The 21456-nt window shown below is 43.7% G+C and overlaps 1 protein-coding gene across 1 annotated transcript in view; it reads left to right on the forward strand.

The window, feature by feature from the left end:
* Positions 1-21456, forward strand: part of LOC106895045 (unconventional myosin-X-like) — a 98196-nt gene that overhangs the window by 29759 nt on the left and 46981 nt on the right. Inside the window, exons 7-18 of the mRNA XM_014954129.1 lie at positions 2545-2669; positions 4032-4045; positions 4698-4782; positions 6424-6527; positions 7388-7517; positions 8372-8490; positions 12086-12232; positions 12949-13049; positions 15285-15351; positions 15799-15891; positions 19293-19361; positions 20136-20218. Of these exons, the coding sequence (XP_014809615.1) occupies positions 2545-2669; positions 4032-4045; positions 4698-4782; positions 6424-6527; positions 7388-7517; positions 8372-8490; positions 12086-12232; positions 12949-13049; positions 15285-15351; positions 15799-15891; positions 19293-19361; positions 20136-20218 (1137 nt within the window). The remainder of the gene's footprint in view (positions 1-2544; positions 2670-4031; positions 4046-4697; positions 4783-6423; positions 6528-7387; positions 7518-8371; positions 8491-12085; positions 12233-12948; positions 13050-15284; positions 15352-15798; positions 15892-19292; positions 19362-20135; positions 20219-21456) is intronic.

The following is a 21456-nucleotide window of genomic DNA, read 5'->3' on the forward strand; positions in this document are numbered from 1 at the left end:
GGTGAAGACCTGGCTCAGAGCCAGGAGCTGCTGCCACTCCTAAGGAGTCTGCCTCATATGTTTGCAGTTCAGCTTCACTTGTTCTGCCAGCCGTCCTCCTTGGGTTAGCTTATGGTGGATTTTCATCCTCGCACCCCAGCACATACCCACAGAACAATGCTGGATTCTTTCTCCATTTCAGACAGCATTATAAACAATGCATTACATCAGCTTTCTATCATTTACTTGTGTGTTGTAACATTCATGCTTGGTCTATTTCTCAGAAATCAAGCTCTGAAAACTCCTTGGCACTTCTGATTTGGTCCGTTTTCCTTCTTAAAAATATCCATCAGTCCATTAAAAAAACTGCTAACTTTCCTCTTGGCCTTTTTTCCTTCTTGCTTGACTCTGAGGCTCCCATCTTCTCCATGTTGGGTGCCACTGCTGGCAGCATAGCCACCTCTCCTGTGATTCATCCCTCTAACCTTCAAAGCATCCTTTTTGTCTTCACCTATGCGTCCGAGTCCTGGAGCTGCACGTGTTGCAATGCTTCTAAAACCCAGGCTTCACTTTCTGCTGCCCTGCTGATACTGGTTCCCATCCTTTGGGGTCCCGCAGCCCACCCTGCCCGCCTCCAGCATCTCCTTCCCGACGTGCCGCTCCGCCTGGCGCACTTCATCACTGCCTCAAGTGCCACGTTGTCCTGTGCCCACTGGTGCCAGCAGCTTGCTTGGCCTGGGGACCTGCCCTCCTTGCCCTCATCCCTGGCCGCATCAGCCCACCCACCCCTCTGCCTTGCAGCTGGCGCCAGGCTCGGGCACCCACGTGCCTATTTCCTCCCCCATCCCTGGAAGATTTTGGCACTCCTGTGCGTGAGCCTCTTGCCTGACTAAACTATAAAGATACTTCCTTGTGCTTCGCTTATCTAATTTAACATGACTTAGAGCCATAAAGACTGGCTGGCTGATTACTGCACTCTCACTGCAACTGCGGTGGCCATATAACATAAGCCTGTCCTCCCTTTTGCTGGCTGTCCCATCAATTTTTGTTGATTCATGGCGTTGGTGTGCTCAGCGGGATATTCCTGTGCAATGTCCTTATTTACATACTTGTTTCAGAGGCGTGGGTCTTGGAGTTCACATTCTCCAGGGCAAGGAACTTGCATCCTGATCTGTGCACACAGATTTCTGCGACACAGTTTTCTATGGTTGTAATGTCTTATAACAGAGCAACTTCATTTCTTATTTAAAGTGAAATTTTCAAGGGATACGTTAGGAAAATACTGCCTGAAGTTTCCTGAAGGTTGCTGGGCCTTTCCCACAACAACAGCCCACACTCAGCTGACACTTGCAAGGCCTGAAACAAACTCGTGGTATCTGTAATTGTGATTATTTGTCATGTTAATAATTATTAACTTGTGAATAATCCTGTATTTGCCCCATCTCAAGTGGAACTGCACAGTAGGTCGATGGAGGTGTTTAAAAAGGGTAATAACTGCAATAACTTTTGTTAAAAACTATGTATGTTTTAGATTAAACATGACCACATACAGGCTGTTCTTGTAGCATCCCCATGACTTCTTGCTTGTCAGGCATTCCGATTATTTTATAATTGGCTAAATTGCAACAATGAATATTTGAATCCTGGATTCATTGAGTCAGTTTGAATGGTTTAGGCTTTTCCCTTCTACTGTTCTGTGGAGCAAGAACCAAGCTGCATTTTAACTCATTATTTTCCATGTTGTATGAACCTCCTGAATACAGGAAGGTGACCACGAGACAAAATTCTTCAGTTCATCACCCATCTGAAGTTTGATGATAGATTACTTTTTTTTCTAATGTTTATTTTTTACTAAAGTGGATGATGTGGCTCTCTTAGAATGAACTTGTCGAATTTGTCATGTGTGTATATTCCCTCTGTTTGGAAACCGTGTGGCTTGTATCAGCCTAACCAAGATTTAAGTAACAACAAGGGTTTGAGTGTTCTGGTATCAAATTTCAGTACCAAACAAATCAGTTCAGTACTATGTTTGTCTGTTTGTTTGAAAATATTTGCCTGCAATTTTAAGAGATGGCTTATACTGTCTTCTCTTTCAAAGGCAGAAACAGAAACAAAGAAGTATGTGGTTTAAACACACAGAGTATTTGCCCTGTGTGTCTGATGCTTCTGAAAACGCTGGAAAAAAGATAATACAAACCCGTTAACCTGTTTCATGGGATGCTGCTGTGTTAAGCACACAACCTGGCTGAGCCTTGCCACCTTTCATTTCCTGAAGCCACACTGGTGGGGAATGCCCTCGACAGCGTGAACGCCAGCTGCCCTTACTGACTGGGGACTGATCTAATTAACTCCAATCCCAAAGGTTTAAAATTCATCTAGCAGTGTGTTAAATTGCTCCTGCCATCCTTCCTTGCCCTTGAGCCCTTCCTGCTTGTCCAGTCTGGTGCCGTAACAAATTAATCTCATGTGGCACTGCACGCTGTGCAAATGGCAAAAGGCCGGGCACAGGCTTTGCTGCAATGGTATCCCATCACCAACCGTGTCTCCACTGCTTTGTTTCTGCAGCCCAATTCTGGAGGCCTTTGGAAATGCCAAGACAGTTTATAACAACAACTCTAGCCGCTTTGGCAAGTTCATCCAGCTGCACTTCTCTCAACATGGACATATCCAGGGAGGACGAGTAACTGATTGTATCCTTTTCTTCAGTGAAAAATGGATCAATGGATGGAGGGAGTGAAGATGAGGAAGAGCTCAGAGGGGTCCAAAAAATCCCTCATCACAGTTTCTCAAAGCTGCTTTATAACTGGGGGTAAATTTGCAACTTAAAGAAGGAAGAAGTTTTTGGGTTTTGGCTCTGCAGCACCTAACTCTGGAACTTTTTGTCTAGGTACTACATTAGGTAAGGACATTGTTTGGCTTTTCACTTCGGCAGTCACAACACTTGATACTCAAAGTCCTAGAATTTACTCCCTAGGAAGATCCCTCATGTTGATTGCATCCTGTATTTGCAGAAGGTTGGTCCCTTATGTTAGTTTTGCCAGTGAAGTCATGATTTAGAAAAGTGAGACCAAGCTAAGAATCAATATATTCTGCACAATATTTGGATGCAGTGGAGAACAGGAATTTAGAGGCCAATTATGACTCCCTGTTTTGGGCTGCTTATCTCCAGTGGACCTTTGAACTCTAATCATAGAATATCTCAAGTTGGAAGGGACCTGTAAGGATCATCAAGTCCAGCTCTGGGCTCCTCACAGGCCTAACATTTACCTAACATTAAATTATATAATTAATAGCATCATCCAGACACTCCTTGAACTCTCACAGGCTTGGTGCTGTGACCACTTCCCTGGGGAGCCTGTTCCAGTGACAACAAGGACAGGGAAGACTGGATATAGTCGAATTATGTTGTGCTATGACCACTTTCTTCCCTGTATGCTCAGGTACCTCTCTCCCAAAGGCTTTGACATAGCTTTTATCTACATGAGGCAGCTAAAGCTGCCCCGGCTACATTTCTTGATGTTGATGTTCAAAGCTGCTGATGACCACAAACCACACCAATTTCCACAGGAGTAGCAGCCAGATGAATTTACTACTGTTGTAAATAACAGATTTGAATTGTTTAGTCTCTGCTCTTTGTGTTGTTGGTAGATTAAAGATAGCGGTGTCTTGCAGAAACCATGAGAACTAATGCAAGACTTGCTGTGCGCAATACAGACTTTCAGATTAGAGTGGCCTCTCTAATCTTTCCAGGTGTCCCTAATGGGGCTCATCCTTTGTTAGGTTACCTCACCATTGTGCAGATCCTATGCTCTATCTGACCCTGCCTATTAAATATCTCTTTGCCACATAATACCTCCATGGAAAAGGAGTGCAAAGTAGGATTTGAGATGATGTTTGGGATTTCCCTTTGTCCACTTCGCAAAGCACCAATTATTTGATGATTTGTTGCGTGTTATGGGGTTCATTCCAGAGTGTCTAGAAGATTCTTTGCCTTTTTTCAGGAGATCTGTCTGTATGTCATTTGAATGTTTTCTCCTTAATGTGCTGTTCAGATTTACTGGAAAAGGTAAGCATCACCTCTACTGGCTGCTGGGTGAGCCCCCTCCTCATAGTGTGGTGGGGAAGTGCCAGGTCTCCTCCTGGATGATGATGCCTCCATCACAGCACATAGACATTAGCTCTTTAGGTGTTACTACTGCAACTGCCCCAACTGAAGAAGAGGATGGTGGAGGAGCAATGTTTGTCCTATATGTGTCGGAGCCTGTTCTCCCGTCTTTGATAAACACTATGCATTACAGAGAGACTCCAAGAAAAAGCTGCTTACTGAGGGGAAAGGGAGAGAGAACATATACCAGGAAACTCAGTTCCATAGGGTGGAATGTGGGGGTACAACTCCAAATGCAGACATCTCTGCTCTGATGTAGTTTACTTTGGACTCAGGAAGTCACTGAGCAGCAGGGCCAGAACAGACAAGGCTCCGTTTGCCCATGCACACGCTCTCTAAGTGAGTTCAGAGAAGTCTGTACACGCTCAGTTGCACAGCCAGACATGATGAGATCTTGATGTACAGCTTATTTAGACAATACCATCACTAAACTGGAAGAAGCCCCTCTTGTGCATTGGCCCTGGAGATTTACTTGTATCTTGGTCCTCTCTTTGCCTTTGCAACCCTAAGTGTGATCTCTTTCTACTGGCTACTCCTGTATTCTTTGTTTCAGAACAGAGTGGTGCACCAGAACCCCGGAGAGAGGAATTATCACATCTTTTATGCTCTGCTAGCTGGTGTGAGCGGGGAGCAGAAAGGTAATTTCATTTTTTTGGATATGGCTCGGTCCTCTTTCCAGTCCAGCATATGAAGCAGGTATAAGTCAACCAGGGCATGGATATTTCAGGTTCTTGATATAAAACTTTCTTGAAGGCCATATGTTGATTTCGTTGGAAATGGAAAGGGGAGTTGAAAGAAAGAGGCTGAGGATGACAGAAATACTGTGTAAGAAAAGACACTTCAGGCATTCTGAACTGGAGGGAAAAGTCTGTGCAGAGTGAAGAGGGGGCACAGAGACATGAGGTAATGAAACTGGGTAGAGGCAAAGGAGGGTAAAGAGTCCTGATGCGGATGCTGATGGAAGCTATTCCAGGAGTTCAAAGGCTGGACTGACAAAAATATTTTTACAACAAACCTTCATAGATATACCATAGTATAGGTAGTAGGAGAGATAAGAATTAGAAAGACCAGTGATGTAGTGGCAGGACTAGAAACAAAACATGATCTGAACAAAGGGTTTATAGCTCTGTATGTGGGGAAGGGAGAGGTGGGTCTGGAAGGGGGCATGCAGAGAAAGCGGCAGCTGTGGAAGAATCCTCTTTGTAGAGCAGCACCCCCTTAACAACAGTTGTGTGTACCTGCCCTGGGCACTGCAGGTCTGGCTGAAGAAGTCAGAGAGATGGGCAGGAACATGTTACAACTACACTCTGGTTTTGAGGGACTGGGGAATTTCTTTATGTCTTTGTTCTGTGTGTGTGTTAGAATAATCGAATGGAAGAACTAGGTCTGATACAGAGTGGAAGAAATTAGGGCTTCAGTTTTAGGGAGTTCATGCAGTAATAGCCATGTGGGTCAATTCAGAGATCCATCTAAAGCAAAGGGAAATAGCAGGGACCGTGGTTATCAGCAGGTACTTAGGGAAAGCATACAAACCAGATTATTTTCTTCAGCACATCTCTGCTATTCTTCCCCATCTTCCTTTCCAAACTGGTGTCTCTGGCTGCTTCACTTCTCCCATCTATAATGTGCTTCTGTCTCTTGATCATTCCTGTCTCCTTTCTCCGTAGTTTTTTAGTTCTCCTCTGTCCTTTTCAAAATGGGGAATCAAACCTGCAGATAGTATTTAAGATGTGGTTGTGCTACAGATAAGTACAGAGACCTAATCCTGATGTTTAGTTCTGTGTTCCTTCTAAAACTGAAGGAACTGAACTTTGTTTAGTTTTTGACTGCTGCTCAGCACTGAGATGATGTTTCCAGACATCTTACTGTGACTTCCTGAACTCTGTCTCAAGTGGTGATACCTAATTTAGAGGTCATTACTCTATATGTATAGTTATGACTATTTTTCTGTACACTTCATGAGACTGATTTTCATCTTCTGTGGTTTTCTGCTGAGTCAATTCAGTATTGAAATATTCCTCTGTGACTCTGCAGCTTGGGATTTGACTGTTCTAAATAATTTTGCATACCATCTGCAAGCTTTGTTACCACACACCCTTCTCTTCCCCTTCCCGAGGGCATTCAGTGTGGCTTTTCAGGGATACAGAGTCTGTTCAGATGAACTCTCCCTATGGTAAACATACACACTGTTTTGGGGGACCAAGATCATAGCATGAAAAGGCTGACTGATAAACAAAATGTTGTCTTTCACTTCCCTGCCTCTTTTTCCTCTGTTGCAGAGAGCCTCTCCCTCTCTGAGCCAGAGACTTATCACTACTTGAACCAGTCTGGTTGTGTGACTGACGAGAACCTCAATGATGTAGAGATGTTCCGTAAGGTCATGGTGAGTCCTGTCCTAACTCCTCCTGAGCTTCTGGGCACAATCGCAGGGACATGCTGCAGGGTCTAGATCTCACAGGCAGAATTTATTTGCCCTAAGCCAAAATTTGATGTTCAATGAGTCTGAAACTCAGCTCTAACTGTTTATGGTAAAAACAAGGCTCAAAGAGTGTTTTTAGTGTACAGAAATGGGGGAATTTGGAAACAGTCAAGGATTAATAATTTAGAATGATGGAGACTTTGGAGAGCATGAACCCCACCTGCCACCCCATAACAGTTCCTGGGAGCCCTCTAAATTGCCTGATGCAGGAAACCTCACATTGACCATTATAGAAGGGGAACAGTTTGGTCTGAAGGTAGCGTTCTCCAAAAATGTTCTGGTAAAGTTGTATCACCTGTGCAAATGCCATATTCTGAAATACTACACAGATTTCAACACACATCTGTAATTTTTCCAGAGATTATGAGTTTAGCAGGATGATATGCAATTCATGTTTTGCTTGATAAGTGGTTATCAGCCTGAAAACAGAAAGGCAAGGTGAGAGGAGTCAGTTTAGGATTTTAATAGCTCCTGCTTAGGTTTGTGACAGACAGGCAATGGCAGCAGCAAAGTCCAACTTGAGGATGGGGCAAATGCCCACCTGCCTTAGATGGGGATAGGGCAAATGAAGGAGAGAATAGGAGACAGTGAAGATCGTTGTCGGATGTATAGCTGAGCAAGGGGCTGTGCCATCCGATTTCACTTTAATTCATGATAACTGTAATTCTGAGTTTTACATCTTACATGGGCTGGGCAGGAGTGTGGTGGTTGCATTGGACCATGGGTGTATTTACAGCCAACATTAGCTGTATGGTTTTGCGTAGACGGCCATGAAGGTGGTGGACTTCAGCACTGAAGAAATCAGAGACATCTTCAAACTTCTTTCTGGCACACTTCATCTGGGAAACATTGAGTTCATGACAGCTGGTGGGGCCCAGATTACAACGAAAGCGGGTAAGTGGGACCCTAGCAAATGGGTAGACCATGAAAAGCCCTGTAAGGCCCCCAATGAAGCTCGTTCTCCCTCTACTGTGCTGGTCTGCAGTGACTTTGCCAGCAGGTTCCCTGCAGTTTAACCCTGCAAAAGCATTGCCACAGGATGCGTGGCTCCGGAGCACCGGTACGATTTGGTTGGGCTGCGGCCCTGTGACCCGTTTATTCTCCCGGATAATCTCAGACTGAATCCACAGCCTCACAGGTTTTTTTGTGTTCAAAGAGCAGTAAAAAATAGGAACGGGGAGGAGTCTGAGATAAAAGTAGTCTGTTATAGTTTTTCCCACATCTTCCTTTGAAGCATCTGTTAGTGTGCACTCTGTTACAGTTACCCAATCTGAGCCGGTCTGGTAAAGTGAATCCCTAAACAGACAGAAGTAATAAATATATATTAAAACTGCTTCAAGCCTTAAGTTAATTGTCTCTCTTCTTGATATCCAAATTTAGCATCCCATGCTCAGAATATACTATTATACCTTTAGGAAAGCATATATTCTCATTCAGTAAATATTTTGCTGGAGCTGAGCTTTACACAGTGCTTTGCTCTTCCTGTTGCCAGCAGAAAGGCTGACTTAGATGAGTGTCTGGCCGTGGCCCATAACAGGTGCTGACCCTGCCTCGGACCGGATATGTGAGCTTACAGCTTTGGGTATGCTGAAGAAAATTAAGTTAAGGGCAGTGTTTTTTGTGCTGGGTCTTAGTCACTTGCCTTGTAGGAGTCTCTGGGATTTCCTCACTGAGCTGCAGAATATGGGTCCCCCATGAGTGGTGGGGATCCGTGCAGTAGAAGACTGTGTGTCCTCCTTTGTTATTAGTGCTGAACATTGCCAGTGACCTCCTGGGCTTAGATGCCTTCCAGCTTTCTGAAGTACTGACACAGAGGTCCATGATTCTGCGTGGGGAAGAAATCAGCTCCCCTCTCACTGTGGAGCAGGTAAGTGTCCTAGCGTAAGCTCCTGCGTCTGCCACTTCTGCACCTCCAGGCCCCCTGTCTCCCACTTGTATGATCCACTCAAGTTCAGGGTTTCCTGTTACACCCCTGGGGTGCTCAGCTGTCTCCTCGAGTGTTTTGCCCTTATTGGTAGTTCAGGTCTCAGTGTTGACTCTGCTTTTTAGGCTTCACAGGGGAGTTCACCTGCAAATGGCAATGCACAATACTGGTTTTAAGTCACCTTCACTCGCCAGGAATTGGTTGTGCTGATGTCATGCAGAAGGTACATCAGATGCTCTGTGGTAATTGCACGTGTGCATGCTTTTACCTTGCAGAGCTCCCAGGTGACGCTGCTATGCTGCTATGCAGATAAAAGCTTGCACACAGTTACCACCAAACATCTGGCAGATGGTAGGTTGTTACCCCACAGTAGTGTCTTTGTGTATCCGTACAACCGCAAAGAGGACAAACAGACTGATAGGTAGTTCCCATCTTCTGAACCTGTGCTGTGTGCTGGAGCCAGTCCTGCTTATCTATTACATTTCTCTCTGGCTCATTACAGTGTTGTGCCCACTAACTTTAACTTGTGGTCTTGCTGATCACTTGAGGGCACTCTTGGTGTTTTAGGTCCATGGACAGATAACTGTGGAAAATCTTCTGTCATTAATAAAATGCAAGACAAGGGAGAACAAGGAACAATATTACTAAGACGGAAGAAACATAATGTTATAGCAATATGAACATTTGTAATGGAAATTTTGTGCTGGCACAGACTGCAGAGGGTTATCAATACAATCCCTACATTGGCAGAGAAACCAGAATTGCTAGGCATTCTGTGACGGATGTCTGTCTAACTTTCCTTCATATTTCCCATGGAAGGAATTTCACAGCCTCTTTAAGTATCCTGCTCTAGCTGCAGCGGAGTCTGGAGCTGAAAAGATTCTCCTTGTATTTAGATTACCTTTGACATCCCAGCTGTCCACCTTATAAGCTTCCGCTTCTGTGAAGTTTCTCATGTGGTGTTCTCTTTTCTAAGCTAAACAATCCAGTTCCTTCAATGTTTCCTTGTAAGTGATTTTCTAAATCTCTTCTTCTTCCTCTATCACTGTTTTCCTACATCTTTCAAGAAGTGGAGTGCCTATAACTGGACACCATAGTCAAGCTGAAACCTCAGAAGTGCTCATTACAGAAGAATAGTTCCTTCTTTTCTTGCTGTGAACAATTCTGCTCATATATCACAAACTAAGCTTTGCCTTTAAGAAATAGTTTTTTTTTTTCATAGTCTGTGACCTTTCTTTGCAATGAAATTGTGTGAAAATTATTTTTCAGCCTACAGTCTGTGGCAGATATCCTCAGTATCCAGAACCACAGTTTCTCTTCTCAGCTGCCTGTCCTAAATAAGCCATACCTTTCTGTATCAGTGCAAAAGGATGGGTAACAAGTAATGCCAGAGACGCTCCACACAGCCCAGAACAACAGTGTGCAGTTGCAGGATAAATCCTACAGTCTCCCTGAACAGAGCTTTCCTCGATAGTTTAGCTATTCCTGACATTTGTGCATGTTGAACCCCAATTTTAAGGCGTAAGCCCTCATGTACCGTGCCCATCTATTCCCACTTGTTGTTGCAGGAAGACGTTGGTAGAGCTCCTTTCTCACTGTGTAATGGGCGCGTTGCCCGCCTGAGCTTTGACATTTCAGTGGGCTGAATGGATGAACTGGCCTGAAGGCGGGCAGGGCTGGGAAGATGAAAGGATCCTTTGAGAATCTCGTTTGAGCCATATTGTGGGGAAAGCGGCTTTGCTTACAGCTGGATGGGGAGGGCCCGTTCCTGGAAAATGAGTCTAACTGATGGCGTAGCCAGAGACACTGCGGAGGCATGGTCTTGAGGGCATTCTCAGTCCCAACCAGTAAGACAGATCATCTGACGGAGAGAGGACATACCCAGAAAAGGCGTGTGTGCCCATGCTTTGAAATGTTCTCTTCTGTGCAGAAGGGAGGTTGCTATGTGTCCTCCGCCTTGGGTTGCTGGAGAGGACATACTAACCAGGAAGGGAAAGGAGGAGAAAAACAGTGGCATTGGGTGAAAAGGAGAATATTGCAGGCTGGGCCTCAGAAGCTTGCTGAGAGGGGCTGGGAGGATTCAGAAGTATTTGGCCTGTGCCATAAGCAAAGCAGAACAGATGTCAACTTATTCAGGCTTATAAAACTACAGAGGATGAGGGTGCATTTAGAAGATGTCTGTCATTGCTGGTCAGGCCTGCTGAAGGAATTACCCTGGTGTCAGAGGTGATAACCTGTAATTGACTGAGATACTGCATTTTATTTATGAAATGGCAAAATTATAGCTTTTACCCCAATTAATTATTTCACTACATGACAACTTCTTCTCCCAGTAGGGAGATTGCTGCTTGTCCAGGAGGGTCGGGCAGAAAGTTGTGTTGGTTCATGTTGTGTAGCTCCTTGCTGTTACGAGTCTCAGGAACTACCAGCCAAGGTCCTTGGGCATACCCTGACATTTGTCTCCACATGTCTGTGATCTCCAGAATCTTTCCCCTCTTCCAGCATTTTTCTTCCAGTCAAGATTTTTGCCACCATCTTTCTTGGTCCTTTTTTCTGCTCTCTGGGATCACATCTTCTCTTTGGGAATCCATATGTTTGGCCTCCTTTCCAGAACCCTAAGCCCTGGCTTCCCAGTCTAAATAGTGTACGTGCAGGACAGCATGCGATCAACCTCCTAATCTGTGGTTTTGTCTCATGTCTTTATTAATTGGAGGATTTGGGGCATGCCACTTTTCTTTAGTCCAAGTGTTACCAAAACTTAGAACCAGCCCATTCCTGTTACAGCTGTCAAGTAGCAGGCTTCTGCTTGAGATTTCAAAAGTTCAGTTTCGGACATTCATCCACACGCTTACATACACCCTATTATCTACTGCCTGTTAGTCATCACAAGTTATTTTTTCCACCTCTGACACTTGGTTATGATCACTGTATGGGATGTTGGCTCAGCTCTGGAAAGGTCTCTCAACCCATACTCTTCTGGGGCATGTATCCTGGCTGTTGGCCAGCCTACCCTGTCTTCCAGTAAGATAATGCTGTTTGCAGGAATGTTTTGGAGAGGGGATTTTTTGAGGCTAACTTGGTGACAGAATACTCTATTAAATCCTGCCCTGCCAGTATTTTAAAAACTGCGTGGACGCCCATTTGACAGCTCTACTAGGAGTACTGAACCGATATACCTTGCCTGTCATTGCAAATCTTGGCTCAGGTGATCCAAATGACTCCTGTCGCCTTAGTCATGAGGTATTTTGTGACCTCCTCTGCCCAGGCACTTGTTCCAAAAGATGTCAAGGATTTTCCTACTTCCTTCAGCTTCTCAAGTTCAGTTACCCAAAGGTCAGTCATGGTACATCTGTGTGTGGTTGGGCTATTTGCAAACTTGAATGTCTACTGTACATACAAATACTGCACCATGTACAAGCAGTACAGAGGCTGAGACATCTAAAGAGGAGTGGAGGAACCTGAAGTCCCATAGAGATTTGTGGTGCCCCTTATGCTTTCTCTTCTCCCTGTGACTAATTTTTTCTCTCTGCACTTACAGGCAGCTGACTCCAGGGACTCCCTCTCTATGGCGCTGTATTCCCAGTGTTTTTCTTGGCTCATTAGCAAGATTAATACGAAGATCAAAGGCAAGGAAAACTTTAAGTCTGTGGGCATCCTGGATATCTTTGGCTTCGAGAACTTTCAGGTCAGGATTTTGTCTTTTGCAGGGTGGGTTGGTTTTGGAGATATCAGTGCATATAAGAAGGAATTTTGGTAGGTTTGTATCCTGTTTAGGTTAGCATAGAGAATTCTGGGATTTCTGCACTGTCGCTTCCCTTGGGAGCAGCAAGATACATTTAGCTTCCCATTTCTGCCACCTGTATTCATGTAGACTGATGTTCAAGGTCTGGTTTGTGACACAGACCCTAAACAAATGTGCTGTGATATTGAATTTTGACTTGTATGCAAATTAAATGTTCAACTCCTATGTGCATGTTATTTGTGTACATCTGTTTTGCCTTGTGTTGAGAATGGTGTGTGTAATGCTTCTGATTGCAACTGATGAGAGATGCATGTTGAGCAGCCCTATAGTGACTGCTCAGATATTTCACAGAAGAGGAAGCCCAGTGACCTAACACTTAAGGAATTATTTTTCCTTCTTCCTAAGAAAAAGAGAAATGTGATTGTTTTTAGCATTCTTTACTACCATTTAGGTCTACTGAATTAGCTTTGCATGAGCTACAAAAGCTGTTCTCCTAGCGGACCTCCCCATATTGTCCTCCTCATGTCCATCTGACACCCTTTGCCTCTATGGTCTCTGGCTTTGTTCCAGCCTGCCACCTTCCCCATCACTGTTACACATTCTTTTGGGAGCTTAGTGAAAAGAATGTTAAGTTTTATAATCTTTGTTTCTTCTTACAGGTGAATCGTTTTGAACAGTTTAACATTAACTATGCAAACGAGAAACTCCAGGAATATTTCAACAAACACATCTTCTCTTTGGAGCAGCTGGAGTACAACAGGTGACAAATGGAGGGAGTGGCCCCCTCTTATTTTCATGGGTGGTAGAATGGAGGACATCATTCCTCCTTTGTGCTCTCCACTCCCTGCTTCTAAGGCAGGAGAGGCAGCTGGACCTCTGCAGCTGCGACCCTGGCTGTGGATATGTCTCTGTCAGCACTGTCCATGTGCTTTGCCAGCATAGGTCACTTGTCTGCAAGCAAAAACTTTCTCCCTGTGGTATTTAGAAAGTCCAGATTCTCTTCTATCTCTCAGCTGCATGGGAACATCTTGGGCTTTAACCCATTAGAACACATGGTCACCGGCCTTATTACTGACTTCAGTAATGATTTACCTAAGATAGTGGTGGTGTTACGCAGGTGGAATTTTGGTGTGCAAAAAGTAAAGTCCCTTAAGATAAATGGACAGATTTCCGACAACTTTTTCTGTCCTAGAGATTCCTATGCTGTGAAAAGGGCTCTTTTCTTCACCAAAGAGATTTACATCAGGCTGTTTCCTGAGCTTAAAAAGCATGGGGCCTTCTGCACAGCTGTTTCTCTTCTGTGGGCTTCATATTGGATTGTATTTTGTGAAGTACCTGGGATGTTCTAGAGTATTTCTGCTTGTAGAGAAGGCTGCTGGACAAATACTTCAGTTCTTGCTCTGAAACAGAAGCCTTTATGTTTGTGAATGAAGCAATTGAATAGGGTCAGTGAGGGCAAATGAGAGCAGCCTTGTAAAGGGAGACAGTTGAATAGGCAATTCATGAAATTCTAAAGATTACAAAACTGCAAGGCTATTTATGCACTCACTTCTCAGGCCAATGCCACCATTGCAGGAAGCTTGTGTTAAGAATGGTATCATCGTGACAAAAGATTTTTTACTGATGATTACGGAGGGGTTTAAGTTCTGTGGCTGAACTTTGGAAAGAACAAGAGAATTTTATTGTTGACTACTCAAGTTATTCTAGGGTGATGTGATTAAAGTTTATCTTTCACAGTATCATCTCTGCTTCCTCAGGTTTAGCAAGTAGCTCTGTGTATTTCATCATTCAATTAGAAAAGAGGTCTGTGAAACTAGAAACAAATTGATTCATTTGTGATTTGATTTGTTTCAGAAAACTCTGCTCCCTTCAATTCTGGAAGGACTTCTTGCTCTTAGAAGTAATCCAGAAGGTCATTTTGTAAAACTATATGGCCTCTCTGATACCAATTGTTGCAAAAATCTGAAACACCATGGAGTGATATCTTTTGTCTCTAACTGGATAAGATACTCTGTTTCTCACACCCATCGGGAATAGATAGTTCTTTCCATTCATCAGAAATTATTCCAGTTTGTTGCTTCCAACTCTTGCCCACTGGCTCCTGAATGCTTTGAACCTGAAAGTATGAAGCCTAGGCTGAAGGGTTTGTAGACAACAGCTACATTATCTTCAAAACATTAACCTTCACCTGAAAGGTGTCTGTATCAGAATGTCAGTAAGTAGCTTCACACAGAGCATGTAGTCTTCCTTGGATTCCTGAGCAAGAGTTATTCCCAGGCTTCTCTGAATTCTGAAAACAGAAATGGCCTGTCTTATGGGAGTATAAGAAGATGATAAGGCAGGGGGCAGGGGTAACACATTCAGCACAGATTTACAGAATTTCATAGATGATTATCAAAACATGTCTATTGCACTGCTGTACCTACATCAGCTCCTGTCTGAAAGACGCAAGGCCACCCTGTAGGTCCCCTGCATGTCAGACCAAAGCTTACCTGTGTCATCCTCTTCAAACTCTCACTGAAAACTTGCTCCTGTCTCTTCCTCTTGGTGGACCTATGAATTGTGGTTCAGTCTTTTGGCAGATGTGCTTCAGCATGCGTTCCACATTTGTGGGTCAGCAGTTGACTCTTGAAGCTGTGTAGAAAACTGTCCATCATCACCACCACTTGGGCTGATGCTTATCACTCCTGAAAAAGCAATTGAGAGCAACTACAATTTCTTAGTGCTTGGTGTGGAATTTGCTCAATGCCTACAAGATGAGCATCAGTCAAAATCACTGGGATGGATAAGAAAGGTTGTCTCCTACTTCCATCTCCGTGTGTTACCGCTGCATTGTGTGTCCTATTCTTTTTCCTCAGCCATGGAAAAGCCTAATTCCTGTGGATCATTTTGAGTCATGAGACAGCTGCCATGCTTAGCTGCTTCTCTTCTTCTGTACTTCAAGGGAATGGATCCTGCATTTCACATCTTTGTTCTGTTTGTTCTTGACTGGCAGGGAAGGGATAAACTGGGAAGCCATTGACTGGATGGATAATGCAGAGTGCCTGGACCTTATCGAGAAGGTGAGCAGTTATCTGTGACAGTTTCCAAGGATCACAACTGGGACTGCTGATTACCTTGAGACCTTCCCTGGGGTCTTCTGGTCTTAAAAAAAGGTAGTTGCTTAGATCATCTTCCTGTCGTGACCTGGAAAAAGTATGACCTGTTCTAGCCACATCACAGCTCAAGAAAGCAGGTCTCTACTCATTGTTGAGAGTAAGCTTATGAGGGGGGTCATAGTTTTAGACAGGGAGCAGCACTAAAGTAAAATGTTAATGTGATTTTTTTATAAATAATCTCCACTTATGTTCTGCTTTGCCTGGTCAGAATTGTGCTTTCAGCTCGAGCTTTGCTGGGTATAACTCAGGGGTTATTGCTCAATGTGCTGTCCAGATCTCCAGTTCTTGGCTTGGTGCTGTGCAGTTAGAACTTTTGCTGACTGTAAAAGCCTGTCTCTTGTCTGGCTACAGAAACTGGGTGTCCTGGCTTTGGTGAATGAAGAGAGTCGATTCCCCAAAGGCACAGACAACACCCTTCTGGAAAAACTTCACAGCCAGCATATGGTAAGTAAGAAAATAACCCGGCAGGCAAATGATCAGTATGTTAGCCCCATCGGCATTTCAAAACTGAAAGTGAAGGTTTTGTTGATGTAAAATATGTGCTTTGTGCAGGAAATTTGAAATGCCTTAGGCCAGAACCTGAGAGTGTTTAATAAGGCTGCGCTGAACAAAAGTAATATGTGAAGAAACCTGCAAATGGTCTCTTGTGCACACAGAGAGAGGGAGTGTGCATTCCACAGGCTGTGGGTAGAGGATATTTGAATTCGTAGCACGGGTTCAGGCCAGGTTCTGCTGGTCTGCGACGGGACATGAGGCAGCACCCCAGGCACAGGATGCGGCTGCACAGCGGGCATGGGTTTCTCCTGCCAGCTGACTCACAGGAGTCTGCTCCAGAGCATGTCAAATCTCTGTCTCCTGGGGCCGGGGATGGCTTTTGCCTCATGACTTTTAATGAAAGCACTCTCATTGTTCCTAATTAATTAAATTCTTTCCTCCTCTTTCTTGTATTCTGGACACAAGAGTTGAAGGGTTTTTTCATGCAGGTCAGAAAGTTATCCTGGGGACACAGAAACCACAGTGAGATCACCATAGCAATCTCTTACCCTGGCTCTGGTGCAGCCAATATTCTGTTCTTAATAGTAGATAGACTGAAAACAAAGCAAATTAAACCCTCTATCAGGGAGTTATGGAGTAATTTGCTACTTAGTAAGAGCATTGTCAGTTAATACGTTTCGTAGTTGTTGTGGTTAGTTAATGTGTTGTCGTGTTGTGTGGTTCAACCCCAGCCAGCAACTACGACCACGCAGCCACTCACTCACCCCCCGAGTTGGGATGGGGGAGAGAATTAGAAGAGTTAACGTCAGAAAAAACTCGTGGGTTGAGCTAAAGACAGTTTAATAGGTCAAGCAAAAGCTGCACACACAGGCAAAGCAAAACAAGGAGTTTGTTCACTGCTTCCCATCGTCAGGCAGGGGTTCAGCCATCCCCAGGAAAGCAGGGCTCCATCACATGTAACGGTTACTTGGGAAGTCAAATGCCATCACTCCAAACGTACCCCCCTTCCTTCTTCTTCCCCCAGCTTTATATGCTGAGCATGACGTCATATGGTACGGAATATCCCTTTGGTCAGTTGGGGTCAGCTGTCCCAGCTGTGTCCCCTCCCAGCCTCTTGTGCCCTCCCAGCCTACTCGTTGGCAGGGCAGTATAAGGAGCAGAAAAGGCCTTGAGAGCTTAGCAACAACCAACAACAGTAGTGCACTATCATTACTGTTTCTCATCCCAAATCCAAAACACAGCACTATACCAGCTGCTAGCAAGAAATTAACTCCATCCCAGCTGAAACCATGACACATACAAACTTGTATCCTTTATGTGGCAGGTTTTTTTTAAATTGGCATAGATGCATATATTCTCATTTTTCATATTTGCATCTAACTCTGCCAGTAATACTCATGACTACAGATTGGATAAAATAGCTTCTGGTTGGATATCTATGCAGTTTTGTGGAAATATTTCCTTTCTTTATGCTTAAGTTGATACCTTCAATTTAGTCTGCTGTGGCTGTCCCTTGTATTATAGGTCAAGGTATATAAGAATGCCTAATTTACCTTTTTTATTGTTGGTATTTTGTTAATTTTGAATGTAGAACTTATGAATATTTTTAATATATCACTTCTTTTGAATTTTCTTTCTGAACTGTCCCAACCTCTTTAGTTTTTCTCCACATGGACAAATTTCAAAGCTCCTCTTTCTTGCTGCCATTTGTCTCTGAATTCCTCTACATCTTTTCCCTATTCTTTTCTGAGATAAATCATCAGACCAGGATGCATTTCCCATGTTTCTTTTGAATTTTCTTTCCGAACTGTCCCAACCACTTTAGTTTTTTCTCCACATGGACAAATTACAAAGCTCCTCTTTCTTGCTGCCAATTGTCTCTGAATTCCTGTACATCTTTTCCCTATTCTTTTCTGAGGTAAATCATCAGACCAGGATGCATTTCCCATGGTAAGAAGGTACCTGTGGTTTATTGCACATCAACTTGAGACTTTCAGTATTATTTTGCATTCCTTTATGCTCCACAACATTTTGGTTGCTATTTCTTATGATTTCTGTGCATTGAGTAGCCTTTTAATTAAGCTGTTCGTAGTGCTCAGTAGCAATAAAAAACCCAGATCAAGTATTGAAAATTCTTAGGAAAGCAACAGAATAAAAACAGAAAACATTGTTATGGCACTGTATAATCCATGGATCTCCTGCACTTTGAGCAGTGTACACCACTAGGCTGCTCCACTCAAGAAGGGGTTAGATCTGGTAAGCAACTGGTCTTGGACAGCTTCAGTGTTATGGAAAACTACGTCGAAGGGACCCTGCAGTGTGGAGAAAAGATGACTAAGAGGGGATGTGGTGGGTTTAAAAGTCAGACATGGCCCATAGAAGACAAATGGCACTAATGGGAGCCAGGCTTAAAACCTACTGGCTGTAGTTCCCTGTGCAGTTGGTTGAGAGCTCCCTGTGAAAGGACACTCTGGATGCAAGAAGTCTGCATCAGTTCAGGTGGGCAAGTATTTAAATGAGAAATGCACTTGGGGTTACTAGTTAGGCAAACCTCATGAAAATAATCGGAGTTTGAGAGATTATTAGGATTAAAGTGTCATTACACTGCCTGTTCATAAGATTGTTGCCTTCTACCCTACATAGCCACTCCTGGAGGCCAAATACTCAGCTATATGGACCTCAAGTGGCATGGCAGTTCTTATACAGTTAACAGTTTTCACAGAACAAAAAAAAGCCAGGTAAAAATGAGAGAGTAGAATAGCTAGTAAAAGAAAGGAAAAGTGAATATTGAAAAAGGGGAAGAGAGGTGCAAAGAAAATATAGCGAAATGTAGAGGAAGTCAGGAGATTGTTTTGATGTTTCCTTTGACACTTAAAAGATATGTAGATGTTCTGCAAAGCTGTCATCTTCCCTGCATCTGAAATATAGAGGAAGACAGGAGATTGTTTTTGATATTTCCTTTGACGCATAAAAGATGTGTAGGTGTTCTGCAAAGCTGTCATCTTCCCTGCATCCTGATCTGGTGTCCGGCACCACATGGTTTGTGTGGGGCCCAATCTCCTCAGGTGTCAGACACACAAGAATTAACATTTCATCCATGGCATACCTGCCCAGCCTTGATTGTGTGAGCCTTTGCTCATGTGAGGAGTGCCTTGAAGGGCTGAATTTTTCCATCTTATTGGAGTAACATATTTGTAATGTAGCTGCAGGTGACTACAGCAGATGTGGTCAGGCTCTGCAACAGCTAAAGTCCTTGCCCATCCCATCGTTGTCATATGGCAGAGTTCCTGACTAAGCCTATTTATTCTTACACTGGTATTGTAAGAAGACTTATTTGCCTTTCTTTTCAGAGCAACCACTACTATGTGAAACCTCGGGTTACAGACCATCAGTTTGGCATAAGACATTATGCTGGGGAGGTAGGTGTTCATGGTGTGTCTGGGAGATGCTTGCACTTGAGCTTGAGGTCCTGAATTTTAGATTCCAAAAATCAATAATATCTCTGTGTGTTTCCTCAGTCTGTGCCCTGTAGTAGAGTGCAAGGAGTGTGATGGGCTTAAAATATCAGTTTCTTAGGTAACTTTTGCTTTGGCTTCTGTTATTCATGTTGTCTTTTCTTGGACATTCACAAACAAAACCCAAAGTAAAAGTGACAAGGAAAATTTGACTTTTGTAGAGGAGAAAAAGCAATACCTACTGCAAAAAGGAAAAGATCTCTAAGCCTTCAAGGTTAAATGCTGTTTGTTGCGGACAAGTATGCAGCAGATGGAGGTGTGTCACACTGAAGAAGGGCTAACCTCTTCCTAGAATCATATCTGCTGAGCACTAGTGGTTAGGAGGTCAGGGCACTGGTTAGTGTTTCCTGATGTGAATGGAGTACCTCACACCTTGCAGAGGATTTCCCCACATACACACTCCAGGCAAATCTCTGCAGCTGTTTCACTTGGCTCCTGCTTTTGAGGGTTTTCTGTCTGGTTGGTTGTTGTTTGGTTTTTTTAATTGATGGCTAAAAGCCACTTGCCTGCCAGTAACTGCAGAGCTCTGGAGCTCTTCAACCCCAAAAGTTTGTCTCTTGGCACATGCCTGCAGCATAACTGTGTAGCTCTGCTGGAGGTCTTGTACGTTGGCATGTTAATGTAGAAGTGCTTAACAATTTGTACTGTACGGTTCTAATAGCTGTGTCTGTGTTGCAGGTGCTATATGATGTGAGAGGCTTTCTGGAGAAGAACAGAGACACCTTTCGAGATGACATTTTAAACATGCTGAAAGACAGCAGGTATGCCCCCCATGTGCTTGTGAGGAGGCCACATCTATTGTGCGGGACTAAGCCACATTCATTTAATAACCAGACCGAGGAAAGCAATTGCTTTTGTCTGAGCATCAGGCATCATTCTCTATCATTCTTCTCTTTGTGCTTAAGTGTCCTGGCAAAAGAAAGGAGAGCTGGAGAAGTCAGTCGAGGCACAGATTTAATCAGCACTCTTGACCCTGTTTTGAAAAACGCTGTAAAAGCATGACAGAAATCCCTCCAGGCAATTCACAGAACAAAAAAAAGCCAGGTAAAAATGAGAGAGTAGAATAGCTAGTAAAAGAAAGGAAAAGTGAATATTGAAAAAGGGGAAGAGAGGTGCAAAGAAAATATAGTGAAATATAGAGGAAGACAGGAGATTGTTTTTGATATTTCCTTTGACGCATAAAAGATGTGTAGGTGTTCTGCAAAGCTGTCATCTTCCCTGCATCCTGATCTGGTGTCCGGCACCACATGGTTTGTGTGGGGCCCAATCTCCTCAGGTGTCAGACACACAAGAATTAACATTTCATCCATGGCATACCTGCCCAGCATTGATTGTGCAAGCCCTTGCCCACGTGAGGAGTGCCTTGAAGGGCTGAATTTTTCCATCTTATTGGAGTAACATATTTGTAATGTAGCTGCAGGTGACTACAGCAGATGTGGTCAGGCTCTGCAACAGCTAAAGTCCTTGCCCATCCCATCGTTGTCATATGGCAGAGTTCCTGACTAAGCCTATTTATTCTTACACTGGTATTGTAAGAAGACTTATTTGCCTTTCTTTTCAGAGCAACCACTACTATGTGAAACCTCGGGTTACAGACCATCAGTTTGGCATAAGACATTATGCTGGGGAGGTAGGTGTTCATGGTGTGTCTGGGAGATGCTTGCACTTGAGCTTGAGGTCCTGAATTTTAGATTCCAAAAATCAATAATATCTCTGTGTGTTTCCTCAGTCTGTGCCCTGTAGTAGAGTGCAAGGAGTGTGATGGGCTTAAAATATCAGTTTCTTAGGTAACTTTTGCTTTGGCTTCTGTTATTCATGTTGTCTTTTCTTGGACATTCACAAACAAAACCCAAAGTAAAAGTGACAAGGAAAATTTGACTTTTGTAGAGGAGAAAAAGCAATACCTACTGCAAAAAGGAAAAGATCTCTAAGCCTTCAAGGTTAAATGCTGTTTGTTGCGGACAAGTATGCAGCAGATGGAGGTGTGTCACACTGAAGA

The sequence above is a fragment of the Calidris pugnax genome, unplaced genomic scaffold, assembly GCF_001431845.1.
Source record: "Calidris pugnax isolate Ruff unplaced genomic scaffold, ASM143184v1 scaffold103, whole genome shotgun sequence".
Taxonomy (NCBI): Eukaryota; Metazoa; Chordata; class Aves; order Charadriiformes; family Scolopacidae; genus Calidris; species Calidris pugnax.